Below are 27,824 nucleotides of genomic sequence, written 5' to 3' on the forward strand. Positions count from 1 at the left end.
TTAGAATGACTGGTCACTGCCTCTGCCGTCCCTCGCCCCCTTCCCCCGGCTTCCCACTGGCCCGGCAGCCGGTCCGGGCGCCTGCACCGCCCGGCGCCCTGCCCACCCCAAGGATGCCCCGTCGGGCTGGCGGCCCGGAGGAGAGGGCGGCCTCCAGCAGGGGTGCAGGGAGCCGCCTCGGCCCCGCAGAGCTGGGGTCCGCAGGTGCCCGCGCCGCGCCCTCGAGGCCCCGGACCCCACACAGGCTCGCCGCACACTGCGCAGCTTCGACCCTTTACTGAGCGCGCCGGAGCATGCGCGGGCCGAGCCCTCCGCCGACCAACCCGCGCGGCCCACGTCATCAGCGCGCGCCCGCCCGCCCGCCCGCCCCTCCGGCCGGCCGCTCAGCAGTGAATCTCGTAGGCTGTGGGCGGTTGCAGCGGGAGCCCGGGCCCCGCGCCGTCGGCCGCCTCCGTCGGGGCGTCGGCGAAGAGCGGCTTGGAGCGGTCGATGACGAACATCTCGTGGCCTCGCTCGTCGCGGAGCTCCTCGAGCTGCGCGAAGGTGCACGGCCCGTCCGAGTAGTCGTTGACGAAGAGCGCGCCCTCGCCCGGCGGCCCCGGCGCCTTTTTCCGCTTGCGGCGCCGGCGGCAGATCATGGCGGCCAGCAGCAGCGCCGTGAGCGCCAGCAGCGCGATGGCGGCCGCCACGGCCGTCTGCGTGGCCAGGCCCAGGGCGCGGAAGGCCATGCTGCCCGCCTCCTGCAGCGGCTCGTGGCTGACGGGCCCGGCGGGCGGGGGCGGCGGCGGCGCGGGCTGCGGCGGCTGCGGCCGGGACAGGTTGACCAGGAGCTGGAAGGGCACGCGGGCGGCGCCGCCGGCGTTGGAGGCCTCGCACTCGTACTTGCCGGCGTGGGCCAGGGTGATGTTGCTGAGGAACAGCATGCCGCTGCCCGTGTCGGGGCCGCCCGGGCCGCCGGGGCGCGGCGCCCCGCCCTCCGCCTGCGCCTGCGCCCGCGGCTGCCCGTCGCGCGGCTGCGCCACCTTTCTCCAGGTGACCAGGGGCTGCGGGTAGCCCGAAGCCTGGCAGGCCACCCGCAGGTCCTCGCCCAGGTTGGCCGTCGCCTCGAGCGGCTCCACGTGCACCGAGGGCGGGATGCAGATGAGGCTGCTGCCGGAAACGTCCAGGAGGCTCTGCAGCGCCAGGCGCGGGGGCTCGGCGCACACGATCTTCTTGTCCCTGGAGCTGAGCAGCCGCTGGCCGCCCTCCTTGATCCAGGCTCCCAGCCAGTGCAGGGCGCAGTCGCAGCGCCAAGGGTTCTCTGCGGGCAGAGCAGGGGCGCTGGCTCCTGGGGGCAGGCTCTCCCCTCCCCTGTGGCTGCGCGGCCCCGCCCCGCCCCGCCCGCCTCATCTCTCAGCCTCTGCTGCTCTGAAGTCTCTGCCTGGAACCAACCCCATCATCCGGGCGGAAGCGTTGGCGCCCGCACGCACGGGCCGCAGCACTAAACCCCGCGGTCCGTCAGCCGCTAAGTCCTGGAAACGCCGGCCGGGCCGTCCTTGCAGGTGCTGCCTGCCTGCGCTGGTGGCCCCAAGGCCGGCCAGCCCCTCGTCTCTGCCCGGGACTCCGAGCATCTCCGACCGGCGTGGGCAAGCTCCCCGAGCCGCGCCTGCCCCAGCGCCGCGCTCCCGTCAGCCTTCGGGGCGGCTGCGGGCGGGGCCCAGGCCCCAGGAGGGTGGGACGGTCTGCAGTTGGGAGCCCCTGCGGCCCGCCCCGGCCCGCCCCCGGGCCTGTTGCTATTGACCCGCCTGCGCCCGGAATATGCCCCGCACGAGACCCCCGGGGGTACCTGTGAGGCGCAGGACCTGCAGGCTGGCCAGGGGCCGGAGGGCCTCGCGGCTGAGGGTTCCCAGGTGGTTCCTGCTGAGGTCCAGCAGCGCCAGTGAGGAGAGCCCCGCCAGGGCTTGGTCCTCCAGCAGCTCAATGCTGTTGTCCTGCAGGTGCAGCTCCTGCAGTCGCTGAAGGGACAGCGGGCATCAGGGAAGGGGCCCCAGGGGACGGGCGCCGGCTCGGGCCGGCCCTTCCGGCGCCAGCCGCCCCGCCCGCGCCCCTCACCGGCAGGTGCAGGAAGGTGAAGTCCAGCAGCTGCCCCAGCTGGTTACCCGCCAGGTAGAGCGCACGCAGCTGAGCCAGGCCCGAGAAGGCGCCGACTCGCAGGCCGCGCAGCCGGTTCCCGGTGAGCGCCAGCTCCAGCAGGCGGGACTGCGCGCGGAAGGCGCCGGGCTCCAGGGCGCGCAGGCTGTTGTTGTGCAGGTAGAGGCGGCGCAGGGCGGCGAGAGGCGCCAGGACTCCCGGGTCCAGGCGCGCGATGCTGTTGTCCTGCAGGAACAGCGTCTGCGGGCCGGAGGGAGGTCGGGGGCTGTTCACGCCGCGGAGGCGGCTCCCTCCCCCACCGGGCGCCCACACGCCCCTCCCTCCGGGCCGCGGGCCCCACGCGGTGCCCACCTGCGTCCCGGGTGGGATACCGGGCGGGACGCCGCGCAGCCGCAGGGCGCCGCACTCCACCGTGGCGCTGTAGCAGCGGCAGGCGGCCGGGCAGGCGGCAGCGCGGGGCGGGCAGCCGGGGAGCCACAGCAGCCACAGCAGCAGCAGCGTGGGCGCCCCCGGGGCCATCTCCCGCGGGACCGGCCGCCGACCGCGAAGCTGCGGCCTCCAGCGGGGCCTCGGAATAGTCCAGCCCGGATGGGATGTGCCTCCTGAAACACAGGTCAGCGGGCCGGACCCTGACACTTGAGAGCCAGAGAACGTGGATGGAGGCCCGCACCCCGGGTGCAATATCTGAAAAGTCATAAATGAGTTCAAGCAACTGATTAAAAAAAAAAAAAAAACTTGACCAGAACAGTCCTGACATCTGGGGCATCGGCTTCCACCTGCAGTTCCTGCTGTTCCCAGTGGTAGGCCCCGCCCTGCCCGAGCCCCCTCTCCCAGCTCTCCTAAGGGGCTTCCTGCCTGGCAGTACCGGGCTCAGGCTTCCCTCCGCTCTAGCCGCTGCTTGCCTGGGGTGTGGGCTTGGGGACATGACGGTGGGAGGCCCCGGGCCAGGTAGCCAAGCCCAGGCTGGAAGGGGGACAGGCTCTGGGAAGGCGATTCCGCTTGTCCACGCGGGCTCTCCTCCGGAACTTCCAAGAGCCGAGTCCAGAGCGTGAGGCTTGTGCCCCCAAGACAAGGCGCAGTGTCCTTGTGTGACCCCGCATGAAGTCCAGTCCTGTCCCTGGAACCCGTGCTGTGGTCCCCATCCCGGGAGCCAACCGCCACAGGAAAACGCGAGCACAGCTTTGTGCAGCCCCTGCCCCCTGGCGGCTGAGGGTGGGTCTTGGAGCTTGCTAGAGTGGGGGCACGTGGCACACGACAGGACCCTCAGTTGAGGAGCCACGTCCTCCTCCCCGCTGGCTCCCGGGAAGGTGCTTCTCTTTTTTGGGCTGTGGAACAGCTGGGTTGTGAGAATGGGCCTTGGGCCACCAACTGGTTTTGTAGGACCATTTCCCACGCGGCTCTGGGAGCAGCGAGCTGAATTGTGAAGGGACGCCTAGCGTCGGGGGCTTATGCTCACGCGCCTGTGGGCCTGGCGAGCGGAAGGCCCGGGTCTAGGTACAGGCGCGGGAAGTCCGGTGCTAAAGGTGGGGCCCGGGCTGAGAAGCCAGCTAGTCTGGAGCAGGGGCAGCAAACCGGGGTGTGCGGTCTCCTGCCTGTAGCCCGCCCTCAAACGTTCCCCTTTCAACACCTGCCCGTTGACCCTGCCGGCAGGAGTGAGTCCTGTGGGAAGGCACCAGGTGGCCTTGGTGTCTGTTCAAATCGTGCTCTAAATTGTAACTCACGTAATTATTTAAAGTCACTAGAAATGAAGTGCGCACAGCAAAAGTTTTAATGCAATAGCTTTGGCCCAAGCAGGGCAGTTCCCGGGGGGTCTGAGGGTGTGTGTGGACCCCAAGGACGGGAAGGCATCCTCGGGCTCCTGGGACCCGCTCCCTGAGCCAAAGGCTTGCCCCGAGCCTTGCCCCAGCGGCCTTGGGCGGCAAGTCCTCAAGCAGAGGAGCTTCGCGGCTTCCTCCTTAGGATTCCGGGCACTGCTGCTCCCAGGGACGGCCCTGCGCGCTGACTGGGACACAGGGGCCCGAGCAGGGAGAGGGCCGGGGCGGGAAGGGGTGGGCAGGCCAGCCCCGAAATCCTTTTACCCGGCGGGCGAGCGGCCCTATAATCGGCTGGGCAGGGGGCGGGGCGTCACGCACGGGATTCAGCGACGGCTGTCACCGACTCCAGCGCGCCATCTGTGCGGGGACCGGAGGGCCGAGGAAGCCCCGCGACCCCCTGGGGCGGAGCCCGAGCCGCGGGCCTCGATTTCCTCGCGGTGTCACCTGCTCCCCCTCCAGCGCGGGTCTGTCCCAGGGCAGGGCAGGGCGTGGCCCCTGCCAGGTCGCCTCCCCCTCTCGGTGCGCGCGGGGCAGGGCCGGCCCGGCCGCGATCCCGCCCCCACGCCCGCTGACCTGGGATCGGGCGCCCGCTCACCTGACGCTCCGGCGGCGCGGCTCCCCCGCCGAGCCCACGGTGCTCCGGCCCCACGAGCAGCGCTGGGCGGGGGAGGGGCGGGCGCCGCTCGCGCACGCGCACTGGAGCCCCCCCTCCCCCGCGCCTCCGGCCCGGCGTCCGCGGCGTCCCTGGCGAGCGAGGCCCGAAGTGGAGGCCGCCCGAGGCCCGAGGCCCGAGGCGAGCGGAGGGAGCGGAAGGGGCCGCGACTCCGCCCCTCCTCGCGGTCGCGGCCCCGGACGCGGCAGCACCTCGGACAGCGCCGGGCGGACCGGGGCCGCGGTGCACCTCTGCCGCGCACGCGCATTCGGCCGGCGCGCTCTCCGGGTGCGCGTGCGCAGCGGAGCGCGGCTGGGCGGGGGGGGGGGGGGGGGGGCGGCTCAGGGCGGCGCGGCGGGCAGCAGCGGGGCCAGGTCCATGGTGAGGGCGAGGCGGCGGCCCTGCCAGCGCACGTGCGAGGGTGCGGCCGCGCCGGGCGGGTACTCGAAGCAGGCGCTCAGCTCGAAGGCCAGCGCGGAGCGCACCAGGCCCACGCCGCCCGCACGCTCGGGCGCCGGGTGGTAGAGGCGGCCGTTGGCGGCCAGGGGCAGCAGGCGCGCGGGCTCGAAGGGCACGGCCAGGGCGTCCCCGCCGCCGCAGTAGGACAGCCGCGGGGGCCCGGGGCCCGAGGCCAGCAGGTGCGTGAAGACCACCGGCCGGTCCTCGCAGCGCAGGAAGTTGCGCTCCCGGCCGCAGGGCGAGAGGAAGGGGAAGGAGGCCTCGTAGCGGCCGCTGCGGTTGGGTCTCAGGCGGGAGAAGAAGGTGACCAGGAACTGTGGGTCTGGAGGGGAAGGACTCGGTTGCTGCGCGCGGCCGCGGGGCCCCTCCCCGGCCCGGCTCGCCCTGCGCGGCCCCGGGCGCTGCCGCAGGGGCGCGGGCGGGGGGCGGCTGCAGCGGTACCTTTGAAGCAGGTGGTGAAGTTCTTCATTTTGGAGTCGTCCAGGAAAAGCTGCGGACGGGGGCGGCCGTGAGTGCGCCCAGGGCGGGAGCTGGCCTCCCCCCCGCGGAGCCCCGGCCCGCGCCCGCCCGCCCCCGCCGCCCCGCCGCACGCCCACCTGGCCCTGGTGGTCCACGTAGTAGAAGTACTCCCGCGTCCGGGGCTCCGGGGCCTGGCCCTGCGCGTACGGTACGACCCCGCCCCCGCCCCCGCCGCAGGCCCGGGCCCCCGGGGGCCGCGCCCGGAGCGCCCCGCACGCGCGCCACATCTCCTCCCGCGCCGGAAGCGGCGGCCCGGGACACGCCCCCCGGCGGCCGGACTCGGGGTCACGCCCCGCCCCCCGGAAGCCCGCGCGCCGCTGGGGCCCGCACAACAGCACACGCAGCCTCCACGTGTCCGTAGTACTTTATTCACACGAAGTGTTGCCACCTCTGGGGTCCATGCGTCAGGGCGAGTCTGGCCCGGAGACCCCGCGGCTCGGGACGCCGCAGGGGACTCCCGGCTAAGGCGGGGCTTTTTTTTTTAATAAATAAAAACTCAACTCTAAAAAATATATATATATATATATATAAACTGGGGAGAAATTAAGTTTTACAATCGGAACTCAAAATTCCAAAATGGAAAATGTACAAACTGAGAGTCGAGGTGCCCCCGCCCCGCCGGCCCGTCCCTCCTCCCGCGGGTCCCAGACGCGGGTGGACACGGCTTGGTTTTTGGTCAGAAGCCAAGAAAGTGGCGAAGAAAACGAAGGAGTGATGTCAACTTGCTCCGCACGGAGGACAGGCTAGGACGGCTCAGAGATAAATAGCATTTGGGTTAAAACTAGGTCATTAGCAAATTTAGTTCTTATATCTTTCCCTCTATATCTTTATACACAGGCGGGTTGGTGTGCTGGATAGAATCTGAATTTATAGTTACACGAAGAAAAATACTCTTGCCCCTCCCCCACCCTGCCCCAAGAATGCCTGCCCAGCCCTGCCCCCCACCCCAGAGGACTTTGGTTTGGGCCCGCCCCCCAGAAGGCCCGCCGGGCCCCGCTCGGGTGGCGGACAGTCCAGTGCCCTGCGCTCCCTACCCCCCCCGCGCAGCCTCCGCACAGGCGGCCACACTCAGGTAGCGGCGAGAGGGGGGAGGGGGGGAAGGGGGACGGAGGGAGAGGGGAGGGGCGAGGAGGAGGGAGGGGCGAGGAGGAGGGAGGAGGGGGGCGGCGGCGGCTGCAGGCCCGACCGGGACGGACACCCGGCGAGGCGCTGGCCCCGGGGCCGGGCGGCGTGTGCTCTCGGGCCGGCCGGGAGGGGCAGTGTCACTTGGCTCCAGGAAACAGAAGGCACTTTCTCGGGGCTGACCGGCCGGCGGGGGCGGGGGCGGGGCGGGGCCCACGGGACTGGCCACTGGGCGGGGGCGGCGGGGCGGCGGGGGCGGGGGCCTGCAGGGCGGGGCGGGCGGGGCGGGCGCGGCGGGGGCCTGGCATGCTGCCTCCGCGGCCGGGGCGTTCCCTCCCCCCTCCCCGTGCTCCCCTGCGCTCCCCGCGCTCCCCCCGCGGTCCTCGGGCCCCGCGCTATAGCACGCCCTCCATGAAGCTGGTGTCCAGGTGCTGGATGAGCACGCGCAGGAACGACATCTCCTTGCGAGTGTTCTCGAAGATGACGCGCGGGTCGTCCGACCGGCAGCGCAGGCAGTTGGGCGCCATCACCATGGCCAGGTTGCTGACGTCCATCTTGGTGATGGCCACGTTGGCGGGCTGCACGAACACCTGCGAGGGCGCAGGGCGCAGGGCGGGTGGGCGGGGCCGGCCAGAGGGGCGGGGCGGGGCGGGGCGGGGCCGGGAGCGCGTTGTGGGGCGGGGCCGGGCGCGCCCCGCGCGTACCTGAAGGAAGCGGATGAGGTAGCACAGCACCAGGCGGTTGATGCGGGGCAGCGCGTGCACCACGGCCACGGCGGCCTCGGGGCTCTCGTAGTGCGCGATGCACTGCTCGTAGAACTCGTGCGGGATCAGGGGCTCCTCCAACTCCCGGTACCACAGCTTCAGTAGCGAAGCTGCGGACACAGGGCGGGGTGGCGCTCAGCGCGGCTGCAGGGCGGGCACCCCCCCAGGGGGAAAGGGTCGCCGGGCCTAGGTAGGCTGCACAGACCCAGGCACCCAGGCCCTGGCGGATCGTGCAGGGGTGAGGGCAGGTGCAGGCAAGGCCCGAGGGAGGCCCCGGGGGGGCCGTGCGTCCTAGCGGAATGGGGGCTCACCAGGGACGTGGGGATCCTCCAGGCCTGTGGGCACCTTCCACTGGTCCACCTGCAGCTTCAGGGCGTTCACCTCATCAATGTCCCCGGGCACTCTGTGGAGCAAAGGTGGGTCTCACCGAGGAGGACTCTGCCTTGCCCTGGGTCAGGCTCCTCCCCATGCGGCCCAGCCTCTCTTCCATCGGGGAGAGAGACAGCCACCGTCCCACCGATGCCTTCATCAGTGGGGCCACTGAGGCTCAAACCCACAAGCCTCATTTCCCAGCTCTCCTCTCGGGGAGGTGAGTCCTGACAGCAGGTAGCAGGCCCTGTGCTATTCCCCATGGGGCAGGGACTGTCATCCCTATTCATAGGTGAGCACCACCTGCTGGCTGCTGCCCAGACTCCTGTTGCAGGCCTGCCTAGGGTCCCTGCGGTTCAAGTGCCCTCTGGGACCCCACTGGCCATCTTTACAGAGACATCGTCCCCGGCTGACCCTCCTAAGTTCAGGCATGCTGACACCCGGGGTGGGGGTTCCTTGACTTGCCCCCTGGGGATGGGGACCTGCCTTGCCTTTCCGGGCTGCACAATGGCCCGTGAGCTCCAGGATGTTCCTCCCCACCCACAGGACAGCCTCTTGTGGGGTCCTCTCTGGCTATCCCCAGACAGGGGCATGGGTCTCCTGGCTCCAAAACCCAGGGCTGGGGCAGGGAAGGAGGCCTGGTGGTCCTGGTGCCTGCCTGAGACACAGCGGACACACCCGAGGCCCCACACCCGGGGCCCAGGTAGCAGGGCACCTGAAGATGCCTTCGGTCTGGTCGCCGTTGAGCGCTAGCACCTCCTCAGACAGACGTGTTTGTACCCAGGGCAGCTGCCGATCAGGGTATCGCTCCTTCTGCATGCTCATGACCTCCTGCAGGGCACTGCCAAACATGGACGGGCTGAACACAGCGTTCTTGGCGTGCCGGATCTCCTCCACATTGGGCTTCTTCAGCCCCTGCAAAGACAGCCCAGCGCTCTGACCTGGCGTGGCCCCGCGGCGCTGCTCCCAGCCTTCCCTCACCCTGTACTCCTCCCAGGGCTGCCCCTGGCTTGGCCACCCTCCCCTCTCTCCTTGGTAACTCCAGGCACCTGCACAGAGCTGAGGGCACCCCAACTCCTTGGTCCCCAAGTCACTGGGGAAGAGGCATCCTGCTGGGCCAGCTACAACACCCTAAATCTTCAGGTGGCCCCACTGGTCACACGGGAGGAAGGTGGGAGTGGTTCCTGGAATGAGAGCTGCCTGGGGCCACAGAGGGGCCAGGCTGGCTGATGTGGACCAGGTGACACCACCTGGGGCGGAGGTGGGGGGAGAAGAGGGGAGGGGTGGCCAGGCTCCGAGACCCGGTGGGAAGGGTCAGCCTCCAGAGGGCCTGAGGGGCTGCCTGGGTGGAAGTGGGGGCAGGGGTACGGAAGGGGAAGATGGCCAGGTGGGTGGCCCAGCGTGAGTGAAGGGGCCCATGGTGGTGTTCTGAGCCTGCCCTGCAGTCCCAGGCCGGGCCTCCCCCGGGCCCAGAGGCAGTCAACCAGGGTGTGAGGGTCCCCTCTAGAGGGGTGGTCTCTTGCCTGCTCACGGGTGAGCCTGGGGCAGCTGGTGCCGTGGCCACAGGGCACCTCACCGTCACTTGGCCCTGCCCGCCTGTGCCCGCGGCCTTCCCTGGCTGCCTGTCTGCCTCGGTGGGCTCTAGGAGAGCAGGCCAATCCCTGACGCGTCCCCCTGGACCAGTCCCCCTGACCGCCCAGCCCGGAGGACCCGGGGGACGCTCATACCTTCTTGGCTCCGGTGAGGGCCGCCTTCTGCAGCTTGTGGTAACAGTACTTGGCATACGTGCTTATCGCCACCCCTGGAAAAGAACGGGCACCGGTCAGCGTGCTGTGGATGTGGGGCGCAGGGGCTGAGAGGCCAGAGTGGGAGGGGTGAGAGGCCGCTCCCGCAAGAGCCCTGGGGTCCCCCCTCTCCTGGGCTGAGTCCTTTAGAGCAGAAACCCGCACAGAGAGGCAAGGGGCCCTTCCCACACCTCAAGGAGCCTCCCTGGGGAAGGGACCCCTCTGCTGGCCCCCCCGCCCCTCCCACCTTCACCAGGAAGGGCAGGACACGGGCCCCAGCCCTGGGGAATCCCTAAGAAAGGCCGTTCGACAGGAAACAGGGCTAGGGGTGCTCTGTGCCCACTGCCTGGGGCCAGTCTTGGGGAGGGGGCTTTGGGGTAGCTGGTCATCAGGCCCAACTCCCCGGTAGCCCTGCCTCCAGCCAGGGATGCTGTGCGGCCGCGGGCTGCCTGGGCCAGAGTCCCGGAAAGGGAGGCTGACGGGTTGGTGGGAGTGCAATGGGGAGGAGGAGCATGGAGGGGACGCCCCGTGTCCTGAGCCCGGGTGTCCCTGCAGGGCCACCACACAGACACCTTTGGGTTCTGCCCAGGGGCCAAAGGCGGGAGGGAGGCCCGTCTCCTTTCTCCAGGCGGGGGCTAACTCTGCCCGGCAGCAGTTGCGGTCACAGGACGGCGGCGGGGGGGGGGGTGGGCGTTCAGGGAGCAGGGGCCGCAGGGACCTTGGCCAGGAAGTGTCCAGAGTGTCCAGATACAGGGATGAAGGGCAGGGAGGAGGAGCCAGCGCAGGGCGGGTGTCCCCGGGTGGCATCTTTCCTGGCCCAGGAAGGCAGGCACAGGAGAAGCCGCAAGGAGCCCAAGACGCAGAGTGAGGCCTCGCCTGGGAGCACCCGCCCCGGGGCCGCGGACCAGCCACGGGGAGGCCGGGAGGGGGCCGCGGAGGCCCCGGCCTGCCGACCCCAGCCTCAGATCCATAACCCAGTCTTCTCTTAAAGGAAGCAGGTTCTTGTGCAGGAAGCACAAGGGGGTCCTCGGACCCGGGTCTTAGCCCGCGAAGATCTTCGTCTGAGCAGTCACAGGACCGTGTCGTCACCGTAAGCAGCAACGCTCGAGAACCGTTCTCACTGTCCCTGGGAATCCGTTTCGGGTCCCTGGGATGCAGCACCCCAGGCCAGCTCAGGACACTGCGCCCAGAGCCAACTGGGCCTTCGGACACCTCACGGCAGGGGGGTGGCTGCAGGGGGGGTGCCCCGGCGACACAAATGCCCTGACCCCCGTCTCAGGGCCTCAGCGTCCTCCCCTGTAGGACGGGGGGGGGGGGGGGGGGTCCCGGCAGCCCCCGCACCCTGCACCACGTGGCGGGCATCGCTTCCCGGGCCACGACCGGGGGGAGGGGGGTCTCCCGAGGACCGAGCTGTGCAGCGCCCACGGCCAGCCTGGGAGATCCTCACGACGGCGTGGGTGCCCCGCCTCGGGCCCCCCGGGACGCCCCTGCACAGCCTTCCAGGGGCCTGGCCGCAGAGGGACAGCCGGGCGGCTCTCCCACAGTCTGTCCCCCCCTGCCCCTGGGCCTGGGCTTTGGGCCTACAAGTTGTGCGGTGGGACCAGAGGCCACCCCGGCCACCCCTTGGTGCCCGCATCACGGGTCCTGGGCCTCGGCTCCGCCCTCGCTACACAAGAGGATCTCGTGGGGCCAGGCTGAGCCCCGTCCCTGCGGCAACCCCACACCCGGACCGGTGGGAGCTCGGGGGCCCCCCACTCGGCTCCAATGTCTGGGGCCTGAGGGCAGCGGCCCCCTCCACGACGGGCGGCGCGTAGCCACCAGCTTCCCAGGGGAGGGGGGTCGAGGTTGGGTGGTACTGGCACAAGAAGTGGGGCTCGTCTGGAGGAGGACGTGTGTGTTCCAGGGGTGGGGGGAGTGCCCGAGGTGGGGCAGCGGCCGGTCCCAGAGCCCCGGTGCCAGGACAGCAGTGAGACCCCCCCTGGGGACAGGTCAGTACTGGGTGGACAGGGCCTCCCTGCAGCCTGGACAGTGGTGGGATGGGGCTGTGGTCCCGAGCCAGGGCCCGGGGAGAAGGGCGAGGCTGGTAGGACGGGGAAGTTCTTGGGCTCCCTCCGAGGAAGCCCCTCCTCAGCAGACACTCACCTAGGGGTGCTTCCGGCCGGCCTTGCCCAGTCTGTCCTCGCCCTTCCCCACCGAGCGCCCAGCGTGCAAGGTGGAAATTGTTCTGAGCACCGCGGAGAGAGGCACAGGGCGGGTGCGGCCGCCCCCAGACGCACCTTCGGGACCGGGCCTCGGCCGGCTCGGAAGGCCCCAGCCCCGATGGTTAGTGCCACCCCACCGACACCCCTTCCAGCCCAGAAGCGGTTAGAGAAAGGGGCCAGGCGGCCCAGGCCGGAGAGCAGAGCTGCGCAGACCGCGCCGGCTGCGGGAGAGGCCCTACCATCCGGCTCCTCAACATAGGGCTTGGGTTTCTTTCTCAACTTGGGCTTCTTCTTACTGTTCCTCTCCAGGAGCGCTCTCATATGCTGCGTCACTGGGGAGCAAACAGAGCCGTGAGGACCAGAGAACACAAAGCCGGGCGCGCCAGCCCACGCCGCCCGCCGCAGCCCAGGGGTGCCGGCGGGCCCGGCCGGTGGTGGGGCTGCTCCTCGCGCAGGGGGGGGCGCGGAGCCCCCCAGCAGCCTCTGGGCCGCGGCCCTCCACGCCTGCCCCAGAGGCTCTTCTCCGACTGCGACAGCGACCGCCCCCCAGCCGCCCCCAGGGCACGTGGCCCGCCCATCGAGGCGCTCCGCCAGCAGCACGGCTCGGCCCTGTGGACGGGCCACCGCACCGTGGCTTAGGAAGCGGCGGCTTCAGGTTCTGCCCCCTCCGGCGCCGGGAGCCTGCGCCGGGGGGAGGGAGCCGTGACTCCGGGCGACCCCGCGGCTTCTCCGCGGCCGGCGCCTTGGACCGAGAGCAGTGCAGGAGCCAGGCCTGGGGGTGCGGCGCTCCCCACCCCTGGGGCGCCCACAGAGGCACGGCTCCCCCCTCCCTATACGCGTCCCTCCAGGCCCCCCGCGGGCTGGGACCCTCGGTCTCCGGTGAGCGTCTCCCGAAGAGCAGGAGCTCCAGGGCATCGAGGGTCTCCTCTTGCACAGGCTGCTTGGGGCGTCACACCTAGAAACCCGGGCCCAGCTCGAGAAGAAGCGTCTATGTTTCGTTCTAGCTTTACAGTTTCTAGGTTTTATGTTTTGGTTTGTGATATTTTGAGCTAGTTTTTGCAGACAGCACAGAGTAGGAGGCTCATCCTTGAAGTTCATCTCTTTTTGCGTTTGGCCACCAGCTGTCCCGGCACCAGCGGTGGGAGGCACTGCCCTTTCTTCACGGAGGTGCCTCCGCATCTCTGTGCAAAACTAATGCACCACGTAGGTCTGGGTTGAGTTTTGGACTCAAGCAGTTTTGTTGTGCCCCACGGATCTACCTTTACATCAACAGCTTATTCTCCTGGCTCCTGGAGTGTCATGATAAGACTTGAAGCAGGATATGGTCAGTCCTCCAACCTCCCTCTTCTTTTTCAAAGGTTATTGTGGCCATTCTAGGTCCTTTGCATTTTCTGTGGATTTTAGAATCAGCCTATTGATTTCTAAACTAAAAAAAAAAAAAAAACTATTAAGATTTTGGTTAGGGTTGAATCTGCATCAATTTAGGTGGAAGTAAAATCTTGATACAAGTGAGTCTTCTGATTCATGAATATGGTATTTCTCTCCACCTCAGGCCTTCCTGACTTGCAGTAACATTTGGGAGTTTTCAGCATAGAACTCTCAGACATCTCTTGTCAGACTTATCCCTAAGTATCTTATTTTTAAATGCTACTGTGGATATATATTTTTTTAAGATTTTATTTCAAACTAATCTCTACAGCCAATGTAGGGCTCAGACCCACAACTCCAAGGTCAAGGGTCACCTGCTCCATCTGCTGAGCCAGCCAGGTGCCCCGAGATGGTATTTTTAAAATATCCATTTCCAGTAGTTTGTTGCTACTATGTAGAAACACAATTAACTTTACTATATATTGGTCTTGCATCCTGCAAACTTGCTATTCTCACTATAGTATTTTTATAGGTCCGTGGAAGACTGTGTGGTCTGTGAATAGACACAATTGCACACTTCCTTCCCCTTCTGGATGCCTTTTATTTCTTTTCCATGACTTTGCACTGGCTAGGCCCTCCGCCATCACGTGGAGCAGGTGCAGGGGGGCTGGAGGTCCTTGCCTTGTTCTCGATCTTGGGGGAAAGCAGTCTTTCACCATTAAGTATGATGCTACCGGGGCACCTGGGTGGCTCTTTGCCTCAGGTCGTGACCCCGGGGTCCTGGGATCGAGTCCCACATTGGGTTCCCCACAGGAAGCGTGCTTCTCCCTCTGCCTGCCTCTCTCTGTGTCTCTCATGAATAAATAAATAAAGCCTTAAAAAAGAAAAAGTATGATGCTGGATAGAGATGTTTTTTAATTGTGGTAAAATACAAACATAAAAATATAGCCATTTAACCATTTTTAAGTGTACAATTTAGTGGCATCTAGTACACTGTGTCATGCAGCCACCACATTTCTAAAATTCTTATATCACCACGAACAGAAACACTGCACCCATTAAGCAAAACTCCTCATTCCCCCTCCCCCAGCTCCTGTAACCTCTAATCTTTCTATGAATTTGCTTACTTTAGATATTTCATAGAAGTTGAATTATACAGTGTTTGCCCTTTTGTATCTGCTTTTTTAACTTAGAATAACTTTTTCAAGGTTATTCCACATTATAGCATGTATCAGAGCTTTATTCTTTTTTATGGCTGCAAAATATTCCAGTTATCGATAGACCACATTTTGCTTATCCACGCACCTGCTGGACACTTGGGTTGTTTGCACTTTCCGGTTATTGTGAATAATGCTGCCATGGACATGGGTGTACAGGTATCTGAGTTCTCATTTTCCATTCTTTCGGGTGCTATAGGGTCTTAAAAAATATTTGCCTTTTGTCCAGTTGAAGAGGGTCCCTTCTGTTCCTAGTTTGTTTAGAAATTTTTATCAGGAATGGAAATGTTGGATTTTTTGCCAAATGCTTTTTCTACACTTATTGGGATGATCACATAATCTTTCTTTTTTACTGGCGAATTACATGGATTGATTTTTTAGTGTGAAACCAATTTTTCATTCTTCAGATAAATCTCACTCAAGATACATTATCTTTTTTTATATATGGTTGGACTCCATTTGCTTAAGTAATGTTAACAATTTCTGTTCTATGTTCAGGAGTGATACTGTCCGTGTTTTTCATTTTTTTGGTAATGTCCTTTTATAATTTTCATATGGAATAAATTTGGAGATAGTCCCTCGATTTCAATTTTTTCAGCGAGTTTGTAAAGAATTGCTATAATTGGTAAAATTCACCAGTGAAGCCATTTTGGCCTTTATTTTTCTTTGTGGGAAAGTTTTAAGTACCAATTCAATTTCCTTAATAGATACGTGGTTTTGGTTGTCTATTTCTTATGGAGTGATCTTTGGTAGTTTGTCTTTCAAGGAATCCATTTCCTCTAAACTGCCAAATATACTGGCATAAAGTTGTTCATAATATTACCCTTTTGCATGTTGAATCTGTGGTGATCATCTCTCCTTCTTGATATTGGTGATTTATGTTTTCTTTTTGATCAGTCTGGCTAGAGATTTATCAATCTTATCAATCTTCTCAAAGAATTAGCTTTTTGTTTCACTGACTTTCTGCATTGTTTTTCTGTTTTCGCCTTCACTGATTTCTACTTAGATCTTCATTATTTTCGTTCTTCTGCTTGCTTTTGGTTTATTTTTTAAGTTTCTTAAAATAGGAACTGAGGCCCCTGATTTGAGATCTTATTTTAGAACACAGGTATTCACATGCTATGAATCTCCGTCTAACAACTGCTGTGGCTGCATCCCACAGTTCATATGTTTTGTTTTCATTTTCTTTCAGTTCAAAATACTTCCTAATTGCCCCATAGCTTTTTATTTGACCCATGGGCTATTCAATAGTACGCTTTTAAAAAAGTTTCCAGGTACTTGGGGATTTTCCAGATATCTTTGTGTTACTGATTACTAAGTCAATTCTGTTGTGACAGGAGAATACACTTTCTATGATTTGCCTTCTTTACCATTTATTGAGACTTGTTCTATGGCCTGTCTTGAAAATGGCTGGGATTGGAGTCCAAATGCTCTGGCCGAGAATCTATGCTCTTGCCTACTCTACGGTAGCTGCTTTGTTTCTTAAACAGACTTTCAAGCAGTTTTCAGCTTCAAGACCACACAACTTCCAAACCTCTGCTAGAGGAAGCTGGCTCTACCCACTGTGGAGCTTTTAAGGGTTTGCTACCTGCTTCAGCTTCTGAGCTTTGTCACTGCTTGGGATCCACCCTTCTTGGTCTGAACAAGTCAGCTTCCCACCACTCGCTCCTGTACTTTTCAGCTTCCAAAACAGTGTTCGTTCTCTTTGTCCTTGTGGGTATCCTTATTTTTATCGTGGCAAAGTATACATAAAATATACATTTTATTGTGGTAAAATATACATCTGGTAAAAAGTACAAAATTTACCATTACAACCATATTTAATTATACAGGTCAGTGGCATTAAGTGCGTTATTACTGTTGCGCAACTATCACCATACTCCATCTCCAAAACTTTTTCATCAAGCCAAATGGAAATTCTTAAGCAATGAACAAGTCTCCAGCTGTCCCTGCTCTAGCACCTGGCACCCACCATTCTTTCTGTTTCTATGAATATGAATATTCTAGGGGCCTTGTATGAGTGGACTCACACAGTACTTTTTTGAATTGGCTTATTTCACTGAAATAATGTTCTCTGGTTTCAACCATGTTGTACATGTGTCAGAACTCCCTACATTTTTTTAGGCTGAATGATATTCCATTGTGTGGATGGACTAAATTTTATCTATCTACTCATCCACTGACGAACACTTGAGCTGCTTCCACTTCTGGGCTGTTGTGAATATACTGCCATGAACTTGTACAAGTATCTATCTGTTCATGTCCCTGTTTTCAAATTTTTTTGGTATAAATCCAGAGGTGGAAGTGATGGGCCCTAGGGTAATTCTATTTCTAGTTTTTTAGGAACTGCCAAACAGTCTTCCACAGTGGCTACACCATTTCCCAAGCCCCTTCTCCTCTTCTTTAAAAAATTCCTTCCCAGGACACCTGGGTGGCTCAGCGGCTGAGCATCTGCCTTTGGCTCAGGGCATAATCCCGGAGTCCCAGGATCAAGTCCACATTGGGCTCCCCTCGAGGAGCCTGCTTCTCCTTCTGCCAGTGTGTCTCTCATGAATGAATGAATGAACAAATAAATAAATATTAACTTCCGTGTTCATTTGGCAGGACATCGAGGTAGATTCCAAGTAAATATACGTGTTCCATCTGACACCTCTACATGGAAACCTTACGTCTTACTGAACACATGAAGGGTGAAGGAAACTCCTTAGGGTCTGCACCGTCCACAGTGCTGCCGCGAGGAGCACATGGGGTAGCTGCCGTCCGCCGTGTCTGCAGAAAGCCTGTGAGGGAAGGCCTGATGAGACGAGCTGTGAAAGCAGCCTGCTGGTGGCTGGCACAGAGGCGTGACCGTGTATGGGACAAGGTTAAGCTGGGGGTTAGCGGACAGGTGAACTAGGGTTCACTGGAGCCTTGGTCCCTTGTGATAGTGACCACACAGAAGATGTCACATATGTGCTGGAAGATGAAATCAAAGCTCCCTGAGGCCTGGGCAGCACGGTTCAGGGTGCAGTGTCACTCGGGAGCTGGGCTCAGTGACCCTAAGAGGCTGCAATTTTCCTTCCGCAAGCACAGGCTCCATCCTTGTGGGCTGATGGGACCTGCCTTCCTGAACACCAGCCAGCAGTACACCTGTTCCTGATGTGTCCGTGGGAGGGAGCACCGGCCTCTCCACTGGCTCTGCACTGAGCACAGCCTAGAACAGAAGCCCACCCAGCAATGGTCCTGGGGTTGTTTTCTGGCTGGAAGGCGGCCCTGTATTATACACGTGAGATCAGATCCCAGAGCCTAGAAGCAGGCTCCTGTTGGTGGGACCACAGAGACCCAATCTCCTTTTGTGGGCTGAGACCACGTGGGCCTCCCTCAGTGTGGGCAGATGTTCAGAGCCACACACGTCCAACTGACCACCCATTCCTCATACACGCCATGCCCGTCCCTGTAGTGCAGACACTAGGAGGAAAGCCCACAAACCTCTGTGCCATGAGGAGTGTCCTGCTTGGCCCCGCACAGTGCCTGAGCTCAAGCTCCCCACTGGAGCCCCAGCACGCTGGCAGGAATGGCCTCAGGAGCCTCTGGCCTCGTCCATTCACTGCTCACTCACCTTGTCACTTGGCAAGCGCTCCCTGAGCCCCCAGGGGCTGTGCTGAGCAGTAGACACACACCTCAAGGCCTCTGTGGAACAGGCTGAACCATGAAGCTAATGGGGGTTCACCTCCTCCTGGAAAGGCCCAGGAAGACCGAGGCCGACTGAGGCCACCCACCAGCTTGCGTGTTCTGCACACGGGGGAAACCACCTGGGACGCCCTCTGCCGTGTTCAGTGACCCTGCTTAAAAAACCACATGCCTCAATTAGGGGCGCCTGGCGGCTCCGCTGGGTGAGCATCCATCTGTGGGTTTCAGCTCTGGTCACGATCTCATGGGTTGTGAGATCAGGTCCTCACTGGGCGCCTCCTAGCAGAGCCTGCCTGAGGATTCTCCCCCTCTGCCCCTCCCCTCCTCAGCTGTCTCTCTCTTTCTCTCAAAATAAATAAACAAATCTTAAAACAAACAAAAAAACCGACTGAAAATCCCATGGCTTCTAAGATCCAGCCCCCCCCATGGCTGATGGGCTGACGGTGCGTGTACTGGACACACCTTCCCTAGGACTCCCCCTGCTGGGGCAGCTGCAGCCCCATCACTGTGTGCACACACCCGGCTCCACACACCCGGGCTGGGGCAACGCCCTGGACAGACCAACACAGTCACTCCCAACGAGGAGTCCACAGCACCTGAGCCAGAGAACGTGCGTGTGCATGTATGTGCACACGTGTGTATGGAGATGCTGGTTCCAGGGCGATGCCTTGTGAATGCCCACGACTGGGTGGTGGACAGCCTGCTGCAGGAGCAGGTGTTGCCCATGGCCCCAGGCTCGGGCTCTCCCTGCCTGGCACCATCTAGAAGCAGGACCAGGGCCCTGAGTCCTCCCCGAAGGAGACCAGGTCTGGGGCCAGACAAACCTGATGCATGGCCCTCAGGCGCCCTTGGCAGAATGTGGCTGCTTCCACACCTGACTTCTCGGGATGGCTCAGGGCCAGGCCAGCTTGCAGCGCCCCGATGGCCTGCCAGTCTTGCCAGACCTGGTGCCGGGTCAACGCATCCCTGGTTACCAGAGCAGCTCCTCCCTGCTCGCAGGAGCCCCGCTCCAAGGCCCTCCTGTCTCTTCCCCACCCAGGACAGATGGCACCAGCCTGCCTGGGGTGACCACCCCGCCAGGCCATAGTATGGCTGAAACACAGTTAGTACACAGGCCTGACTGTGGCCTCCCTGCCCTCGTCAGGCGGAGTGGCCAGGTCCGGAGGCCTTAGCAGAGTGGGCATCAGCTGGCTGACACATGGAGGCCAGCCCTCATCCAGCCCCCTCCTCCCTGAACCGTTGGCCTGTGGCCGCGGACCCCAGTCCAGGACTGCCTGTCATCCTTCCCAGTGGGGACCTAGAACGTGGCGCTCAGAGGACACGCGTGTCTGCGTGGAGGTGCCGAGCCTGCCTGCACCAACCTGCCCAGCGCAGACCAGGAAGCTCTTGCCACAGCCCTGCCCTGAGCCGGTGGCAGAGCCGGGATGCGAGAGGTCTGGTGCCCCGGGCCTTACCTTTGGTGTCGTTGACGGGGTCCATGTGCCGGTAGATGTAGCCCTCCAGGTAGGAGTGGAATTTGGGTGTGGGTGGGAAGAAGGCCAAGCAGATGGCCATGAGCTCCCAGCCGCGGGCTAGGCTCTCGAGGCGGAAGTTCTCCGTGGTCTGCCGGCACAGCTGGATATAGAGCTCGTCCCGCAGCCCCTGCACGCTCCAGCCCTTGGTGGCGATCTCCAGGGCCACATGCAGGGGGTCGGCCTTGGCGCGCCGGTCGCCCATGTACATCTGGATCAGTTTGAAGATCTCACAGGCCTCCTTCTTCACGTGGCGGTCGCTGGTCACGATCATGGGTTTCTTGATGGACTCACTGCTCCAGGCCAGCATGTTGGCGATGGACACCTTCCGTCGGAAGAGGCCCTGCGTGTGTGTGTTGAAGTGCTTGGAGGCCCAGTTCTCGATGTCAGTCTCCGAGGACGGCTTACGCAGTGTGAAGGTGGGGAACACGCAGCTGGCGCTGGGCATCACACTGCGGGCCTGCCGGCTACTCTCAAACTGGGCGCAGGAGCCGAGGTCCTCAGACTAGGAAGGAAGAGGGGCCGTGAGGGGCTGTGGGCTCCGCGTGACCCAGCCAGGAGAGGGGTATGGCCTCCCCTGCTGGCCGTGAGCTTAGGGCCTCCCCTGGGTCTACCCACCTCGTAGACACACACTGCGTCCTCCCACGAGGCAGGGGAGGGGACCACAGAGGCCCTCTTCCAACCTTTACCCTGAGGAGTAAGAAGTGCCCTCCCTATTCCTGCAAATGAGGGGTACTGGTGGCGGTGGTGGTGGGTGTCCAGGACAGGTCTGGGGTGGGAGGATGCCAGGGGACGCCGTCCCCACCGGTGCTACACGGCTGTCTCCATGCGGGGTGGTGGCAGGTACTGACTGGTCCACGACCCTGCCCTGCCCTTCCCTCCCCGTCAGAGCCTTCCCTGCCACCAGAGATCCCCATGTGGGGCCGTGGGCAGAGTGAGGTTGGGCCGCGCCGTCCCCTTCCACGAGGCGTTTGTCCCAAGCCTCCCTCCCTGCCTCCCTCAGGGCCTCAGCACAGCTGCCCAAGGCGTCACCGGCGTACTGGCCCTTTGTTTTCTCAGCCTGGACAGAATCGCTGCTCTGAGCTCTCCAGCCTGCGCAGGCATTTGGCAGGGACAACGGCCTCCCAAGGCCACCCTGGGCAGGTCTTCCCCGGCGGGGTCGGGAGCCCAACCCCAGGAGGCCCTCTGGCCACTGCAGGCTCTCAGCAGGTGCCAGGGCCGACCCTCGGCCTTGGCTTCACGTGGCAGACTGGTGTGAGAGGTCAGCGGGCAGGAGGGAGGAGGGGGCACTAGGACGCTGGCCTCCAGCACGTGACCCAGACCGAGATGCACGTGAGTCGGAGGGGCGGCCGATGCCCGACCTGGTGCTGACCCGAGAGGACAAGCAGGCCAGGCTCCTGTGTGGCTCCAGCTGCAGCACGAGGTTCCGCCCCCTCCTGGCTGCAGAAGGGCTCTGGGGACCCCTGACACACCTGCAGGGCACCTCGCCCGGGAGCCCAGTCACAGACGGGAGGCCAGAGGCTCAGCGGCCCCGAGGTCGGGGGCTGCCCGCCCGCCCCCTGACTCCCCTGCGTCCCCGGTGACTGGCCAGCACACGCCCGGCCTCAGCCCCGGCCCCCCGCCGCCCCGGGAGCCCGGCAGCGCCTCCCTACCTGCGAGGGGTGAAGGTAGGGCTCCGGCGAGGCCAGGTTGGTCTGCACCGAGACGCTCTTCTCGAGGAGGATCTGGGGGAAGGCCAGCCTCTCCAAGGCGCCCCTCTGCCAGTGCTTGCTCTCCTGCTGCGCCAGGGCCTCGTCCTCGCTGAAGGCGCGCACCACAGGCCCGGGCATGGGCAGCGGCACGGCCCCGTCGCTCTCGTAGCCCGAGCCGTCCTGCTGGGAGTCCCAGCTGCCCCGCTGCTTCATGTGGAAGTGGGCCTGCTGCGCCTCCCAGGCCAGGCGCGCCTGCGCCAGGAACGGCTCGGCCTCGGCCGCCTTGCCCTCGGCTCGCTTCCCGGCGCCCAGGCCGGGCCCGCACGGCGCCCGCTCCTCGGCCGGCGGCTGCTCGCCCAGGACATCGCGGTCCCCGGGGCCGTCGGCGGGGCCGTGGCACAGAGACGGGTTCCTGCTCTTCCTCTTGCGTGTGCCTGGCGAGTAGCCGCCGGAGGACATGGTGTCCTGCTGGCTGGACCAGGACATGGCATCGTCCTGCGCGGCCCGCAGCTCGGCCCCCTCCATGCTGCTGTAGTCCCCCGGGGGGGCCCCCGGGCGCGGGCCGCGCAGCAGGCAGGGCCCGGGCTGCAGGGGCAGCGAGCCGCCGCCGGGGCTGGCCGCGAACCTGGGCCTCGGGCCGGCCCGCAGCTTGGGGCTGGCGCCCGCCTGCTCCACATACACCAGCTGCCGCACGTACTCCTTGCCCGCGGGGCTGTACTCCAGGCTCAGGAAGCGCTCGGGGCACTTCTGGCGGGTGAGCACCAGCTGCTGGTAGGGCGACGCGGGGCCCTGCTTGGGCGACGGCGGGAAGGCGGCGGGCTTGCGGCCCGGGGACCGCTGCGGCGAGCCGGCCGGGTAGGCGCCGGCCTCGTACTGCACGTCCATGGGGGGCTCGTCGTAGATGGGCGCCTGGTACTCCACGGGGGGCTCCTCGTACAGCGGGGGCTCGTAGGCGTAGCGCGGGGACGACGGCTGTGAGTCGCCGGCGGCCTTGCGCGGCTGCGCCAGCAGCGGGGAGCAGCTCCCCAGCTCGGCCCTCTTCAGGAAGGGCGACGGCCTCCGCTCGGGGAAGAACACGGGGCCGTCGGGCTCCGGCGCGAACGGCTGCAGGCTGGGCGAGTGCGGCCCCCCCGACGGCCGGCGGCCGCGGCTGGCCTGGCCCTCCAGGGCGTAGCCGTTGCCCTGCGACGCCAGGAAGCTGGGCTCCCGGTCGGCGACCTTGATGAGCATGCGCTCCTTGGTGCCCGAGTTCCACCGAAGCGAGGAGGTCCTGCGGGGACAGGCGCGGGTCACTCGCTGGGTGGGGACAAGTGCAGCCGCGCCCAGCCACCAGCCCGATCCCTCCACTCACCGGCCCGGGCCCCGCAGCGTCTGGAGTCAGGGCCCAAGAGGCCCGACAGCCGCCGGGAGCTCCCTGTAAGCGGCCCGGGCACCCTGCACCGCGGGGCCCGACACCTGGGCGGCACGGCCTGCAGTTGCTGCTCCCCCGTCCTCACGCAGCCCTGCAGCCTCCCGGGGGGCCTCCTGCCCAGGCCGCGTGCCCCCGGCCCGCCACCGCCACCCCGGGGCCCGTCCTGACACTCCCTGCGCTGGGGGGCTCTGCTCTGGTCACCCCAGCACCAGGCACACAACTAGTTCTACGAGAGCCGGAGGCCCGACCTGATTTCCCCCCAGGCCCCACTGTGGCCCCTCAACCTCTGCTTCTCAACCACGGAGGGGCCTGCGAGCTCCAAGGCGGACTCCCTGCCCGAGACTCTGCCCTCACACACACACAACACTCGGCCCCTGGGCACAGGTAGAAAACTGCTTTCCAGAGCAAAGATGGAAAAACTGCTTTTCAGAGCAAAATTGAGGGGAACATCCAGAGATTTCCCTCCCCCTCCTCACATCCCGTGGCCCAGTTATCAACCCCCCAGAGCGCTGCATTCGTTACAGCCGATGACCCTACAGGTCCACGGCCACGAGGCCTCCTCGCCGCCGGGCACCCCACTCGCCGAGGGCTCCCCCGGGGGCCGGGCCTCTGTGGGTCTGCACGTGTCCTGGCACTGGGGGGTCACACAGACGGCTTCGCGGCCCTGGACCCTCCGTGCTGACTGCCCCCCCCCCCCCCCCGCCCCTCGACCCTTCATCTGCCTCCACGGTGTCGCCGTCCCCAGAACGTCGCGGACCCGGAGTCACACAGGCCGGCTTCTGTGCCCCCCTGACGCGTGCCGAGCCTCCCCCACGTGGTCCCCGCGCGAGCTCCTGTCCTCTGAGCGCCGTGGGTCGGCCCGCGGTTCATCTGTCCACCGGCCCACGGGCGTCTGGCTGCTTCCGGGCGATCGTGAACAGAGCTGCTACGCACATCACGTTCGGGTCCTGCGGGGATGGGGTCTCCACCGCTTCGGGGTAACCGCCGGGACGAGGTGCCGCATCACGTGGTCAGAGCACATTCAGTTCTGCGAGAAATCTCCCAACCATCCCGCGAGGCGCCGCCGCCTCTGCTCTCCGGCCCTGGTCCGCACCAGCGCCTGGCGCCTCCGGAGTTTGGCTCTGCTCGCAGGTGTGTCGTGGGATCTCGTGTCTTCGTTTGCACTTCCCTGATGACACAGGATGCGGAGCATCGTTCATGAGCGTCTTCGCCATCTGTGTGTCGTCTTGGCTGAGGCGTCCGTCAGGGTCTCTGGCCCACTCTTAAACTGCGTTGCTTGTTTCCTCACTGTCGAGGGTCACGAGCTCTGCATATTTCAGATAACAGTCCTTTATCACATGTAGCTTTTGCAAATACTTTGTCCCAGGCTGTGACCTGTTTTCTCATTCTCTTATCACTGTCTTTTGCAGAGCACAAATTTTTTATTTGATTTTTTAAAAAGATTTTATTTATTTATTCATGAGACACAGGCAGAGGGAGAAGCAGGCTCCCTATGGGGAGCCCGATGCGGGATTCGATCCCAGGACCCTGGGATTACAACCTGAGCCGAAGGCAGACGCTCAACCACTGAGCCCTCCAGGTGTCCCAAAATTTTTAATTTTAATGAAGTCCAGCTGACCAATTATTTTTCATGGATGAGCCTTTAATACTGTATCTAAGTATCACTGTCACACCCAAGGTGTCCTATATTTTTTCCCATGTCATCTTCTACGAGTAAGTTTTGTGTTTTACATTTGGTCTGTGATCCGTTTTGAGCTAATTTTTCTGAAGAGTGTAAAAAGTGTATCTACATTCATTTGACATGTGGATGTTCAGTTGTTCCAGCTCTAATTAGTGAAAAGACCATCTTTGCTCCACTGAATTGCCTTTGCCCCATGTCAAAATCAATTGATTATGTTTTATGGGTCTATTTCTTGACTCTCTTTTGTTCCATTGATCTATTTGTCTATTCTTTGCCAATACCCCATTGTCTTCATTATGGTAGCCTTATAGTTAATCTTCAAATTGAGTAGTATTAGTCCTCCAACTTTGTTCTCCTTGAATAGTCTGTTTGGTATTCTGGATCTTATGCCTTTCCACAGAAGTTTTAGAATGAGTTTGCTGATATCCACAGAATAACTTGCTGGGATTTTGACTGAAGTTGCACTGAATCTATGGAGTAAGTTGGGAAGAACTGACATCTTGACAATATTGAATCTTCCTGTCCATGAACATGGGATGTCTCGCCACTTATTTAGCTCTTTGATATCTTTCATTAGAGTTTTGTACTTCTCCTCATTTAGGTTTTGTACATAGTTAGATTTATACCTATGTATTTCATTTTGGGGGGTGCTAACGTAAATGGTATTAATTTCAAATGCTACTTGTTCATCGTTTGTACGTAGGAAAGCAACTGACTTGTAAACTTACCTTGTATCCTGCAAACTTGCCATAATTACTTATCAGTTTTAGAATCTTTTGTCAATTCTTTGGGATTTTCTACATAGACAATTTTAGACTGAGATTTGGGTGAAAAACTGAAGAGGTCATTTGAGGCTCTGGATTTATTTTTGTTTCTGACAGGCAGCTGAGGAGAGGGCACACAGCTTGACTTTCACCTAGGACTAAGCTGAATGGAAATAAGGCTTAGGTCTGAGGGCCGGTCTACTTACGGCTCATCCTCCTCCTCAGTATAGGCTTTCAGGAGACCAAGTGGGAACATGGAATGGTAACTAAGGCTCCTTTTTGTGGCCTCTCAACTCTGATGTTTGGAGCCATGGAACCACCCAGTGGTCAGCTCAGCTTCTCAGCCTCTCAACTGTCCGGAGGGAGAGGCAGTACCACATGTGGCTGGGCTGCACTGGTCCCTCCTCAGCCCTCAAGTCTTCACTCCTTTGTAGATCTCTGATGACTTCAAGATGATCTTCCCTGTTTTGTTCTCTGTGTGCAGGCTGGTCTCAGATAACTCACTGCTGCAAAAGTGGAAATCCAAAGTTTCTTAAACCAGTTCTATAGTTTTCCACCTCTGCCTCTGTTCTCTGATTGGTGCTGGCCCTTTCTGGAGAAGGCCAGAACTTCCCACTACTGGGGCTGGGAGAGGCAGGCCTCAGAGAACGAGGGCCGATCCGGTGAGACAGGGGTTGAGAGTGTGAGGGTCCATGGCAGCTGGGAGGAAGCCTACTCCAACATACCAGGTATGTGGCCCACTCAGTGCAGCCAGGACCCGACCCTGCCTGTGACAGTGATGCCCAGCAGCTTGGCCTCACTGTCCTGAGGAGAAATCAGAGAGTGACAGGACTTGGGATGCAGGCTCCCACTCCTGGCAACTCTTCTCCTGGTTGCTGGAGGCAGAGTGAAGCGTTGCAGTTAATTTGCTAGGGGCCAGCAAACCCTCACGACTGGCCTCAGAATCCATAAATCTTGGACTAGACTCCAGCTCCCTGTTGCTCCCTGGCTGTGGGCTTGGGGAAATCACTTACCATCTCTGACTCAGTGTCCTCACTCATTCTTATGAGGATTAAGTCCCATACTGTGCATATGATAAAGTCCTTAGCTCAGTACTGACACACAGGAAACACTCAGCAAGCGCGAAGCATTACTTTTGCACTTTTTTTCACCGCTCAGCAGATAGTGATCCAGCCCTGGTACCAGGGCCCTGCAGGGGCTGTGAGGTAAAGAATGATCCTTGCCTGGTGAAGGGTGCTGAGGGCTGTGGCTCACGGAGGCACCCTGTGGCCTGTCAGTTGTGGGCGATCAAGACTGTGCTGTGGGATGAGGAGGGTGGGAAAGACAGGCCAAGAGCACATGAGAGGCCTGCTGGTCAGATGACACATGTGTTCCAGGACCCGAGAGCAGTTCCATCTAGTCAGGGTGGAAATGAGAGACCAAGGCAGGAAAAAGGCAGACCCGTGGCCTTGCCCTCCACCATAAAAATAATGCCCCTGGGCTGAGGGGCAATGCCCAGCACTGCAGCATATGTGTGCACTGAGCACCCCTCCTGAAGTCTCTTTTTCCATTGCCAAGGCAGGCCTGAGGCCCATGCAGGCACCTCTGAGTCATAGACTCCAAGTCACAGCTGGGAAGATGGGCCCCAGGGCCCAGAGGTGGCCCTTGGTCACGGAGAGTAGGAGCCCGGAAGCCAAGAGGGGCCTACCCCCGATGGGCTTCACTGTGCAGGCAGCCTCCGCGGGCATCCTCAGGCCAGGCCCTTCTACAGCCCCAAACTCTGTCTCCACCTGACCTCACTGCTCTACTCTTCTTCTGGAAGCTCTCTTTGAAGCCCTACACCCAGTTTCTAGGCCCTGCTATCTGTCCCTTGTTCGTCTCCCACCTCTGACCACTGAGCGGCCAGACGACCCAGCTGCCCGTGGCCAGCCTTTCTACCCGGTCCGACCTCCCTGGCCGGCCCTCAGACCTGTCTCCTTATGGTTCCCCAAACCCAGGAAGCCTGTCCTCACCCGTGCCTTGATCCCCCATCACTCTACTAGCAGACAGTCACCACTTGTCTCTAAATAAAATGGTTGCTTATCTGGTTGTCCGGTGACTCTTGATTTATTCCTTTAATTTTTTATTTATTTATGATAGTCACAGAGAGAGAGAGAGAGTGAGAGGCAGAGACATAGGCAGAGGGAGAAGCAGGCTCCATGCACTGGGAGCCTGATGTGGGATTCAATCCAGGGTCTCCAGGATCGCACCCTGGGCCAAAGGCAGGCGCCAAGCCGCTGCGCCACCCAGGGATCCCTCCGGTGACTCTTTAAAACCACGAGGGAAGGAACAAAACCCTTCATGCACTGGGAAATGCTGGAAGCAGGCAGGGCAGAGGCGGGTGTTGGACGTGCAGGAGCAGAGAGAGAGGAAACTCCACTCAGCTCGGAGAGCTTCTCCACGGCCTCTTTCCAAAGGGAGAATGGCAAGCACTGCACAGGACCAGAGCCAGAGGAGCTGCTCTGGCGCCACCTCCTCGGGGCCTCGGCTGCCATGTATGCAGATCCTGAGCCTCGGTAACGACGCTGAGTGGAACTCAGAGAGCCTTGCTCACGTGGACAAGAAACTGTACGTCTGATGTTCTGTATGCAACACAACTTAAGGGCCCCTGGGGGGCTCAGCTGATTGGGCATCTGCCTTCAGCTCAAGTCATGGTCCCAGGGTTTTGGGATCGAGCCCC

At 61.9% G+C, this 27,824-nt stretch overlaps 3 protein-coding genes across 11 annotated transcripts in view; all 3 read right to left on the minus strand.

Moving 5' to 3' along the window:
* Positions 1 to 261: 261 nt before the first annotated feature.
* LRRC24 (leucine rich repeat containing 24) lies at positions 262 to 4,864 on the minus strand. 3 transcript variants are annotated; one of them, XM_072745861.1, is made up of 5 exons: positions 4,540 to 4,820; positions 2,482 to 2,814; positions 2,092 to 2,370; positions 1,826 to 1,994; positions 262 to 1,300 (listed from the first exon to the last, which is right to left on the minus strand). In XM_072745861.1, exons 2-5 carry the CDS (start codon positions 2,647 to 2,649, stop codon positions 384 to 386), a joined length of 1,533 nt encoding a protein of 510 aa, XP_072601962.1. In that variant the 5' UTR covers positions 2,650 to 2,814; positions 4,540 to 4,820; the 3' UTR covers positions 262 to 383. The 3 variants fall into 3 exon arrangements, with proteins under 3 accessions (XP_072601962.1, XP_072601963.1, XP_072601964.1); XM_072745862.1 differs by lacking the exon at positions 4,540 to 4,820 and adding an exon at positions 3,033 to 3,675; XM_072745863.1 differs by having other exon boundaries at positions 2,139 to 2,814; positions 4,540 to 4,864.
* A 73-nt stretch (positions 4,865 to 4,937) lies between these two features.
* Positions 4,938 to 5,801, minus strand: CUNH8orf82 (chromosome unknown C8orf82 homolog). Its single transcript, XM_072745881.1, has 3 exons — positions 5,652 to 5,801; positions 5,497 to 5,545; positions 4,938 to 5,377 (listed from the first exon to the last, which is right to left on the minus strand). The coding sequence occupies exons 1-3, from the start codon at positions 5,799 to 5,801 to the stop codon at positions 4,938 to 4,940; spliced, it is 639 nt and encodes a 212-aa protein (XP_072601982.1).
* Positions 5,802 to 6,831: 1,030 nt separating this feature from the next.
* Positions 6,832 to 27,824, minus strand: part of ARHGAP39 (Rho GTPase activating protein 39) — an 88,278-nt gene continuing 67,285 nt past the window's right edge. For 6 of the 7 annotated variants that reach the window (XM_072745851.1, XM_072745852.1, XM_072745854.1 and 3 more), the window contains 8 exons: positions 21,232 to 22,540; positions 19,523 to 20,084; positions 12,054 to 12,146; positions 9,557 to 9,630; positions 8,545 to 8,744; positions 7,772 to 7,863; positions 7,401 to 7,570; positions 6,832 to 7,286 (listed from right to left, as the gene is read on the minus strand). In XM_072745851.1, coding sequence (XP_072601952.1) covers positions 7,092 to 7,286; positions 7,401 to 7,570; positions 7,772 to 7,863; positions 8,545 to 8,744; positions 9,557 to 9,630; positions 12,054 to 12,146; positions 19,523 to 20,084; positions 21,232 to 22,540 — 2,695 coding nt within the window. In that variant the 3' untranslated portion in view covers positions 6,832 to 7,091. The remainder of the gene's footprint in view (positions 7,287 to 7,400; positions 7,571 to 7,771; positions 7,864 to 8,544; positions 8,745 to 9,556; positions 9,631 to 12,053; positions 12,147 to 19,522; positions 20,085 to 21,231; positions 22,541 to 27,824) is intronic. The other variant, XM_072745857.1, reaches the window with a different exon arrangement.

The sequence above is a fragment of the Vulpes vulpes genome, unplaced genomic scaffold, assembly GCF_048418805.1.
Source record: "Vulpes vulpes isolate BD-2025 unplaced genomic scaffold, VulVul3 u000000671, whole genome shotgun sequence".
In the NCBI taxonomy this organism is placed as follows: Eukaryota; Metazoa; Chordata; class Mammalia; order Carnivora; family Canidae; genus Vulpes; species Vulpes vulpes.

Coding starts and splice junctions, on each gene's coding strand:
- LRRC24 (XM_072745862.1), bottom strand. CDS start 3,272: ATGGGGACCACAGCACGGGTTCCAGGGACAGGACTGGACTTCATGCGG. Junction 2,371..2,481: donor GTATCCCACCCGGGACGCAG/GTGGGCACCGCG, acceptor TCCGGCCCGCAG/ACGCTGTTCCTGCAGGACAA. Junction 1,301..1,825: donor GCAGGTCCTGCGCCTCACAG/GTACCCCCGGGG, acceptor CTCTGCCCGCAG/AGAACCCTTGGCGCTGCGAC.
- CUNH8orf82 (XM_072745881.1), bottom strand. CDS start 5,801: ATGTGGCGCGCGTGCGGGGCGCTCCGGGCGCGGCCCCCGGGGGCCCGG. Junction 5,546..5,651: donor ACGTGGACCACCAGGGCCAG/GTGGGCGTGCGG, acceptor CCCCGTCCGCAG/CTTTTCCTGGACGACTCCAA. Junction 5,378..5,496: donor CTTCACCACCTGCTTCAAAG/GTACCGCTGCAG, acceptor CTTCCCCTCCAG/ACCCACAGTTCCTGGTCACC.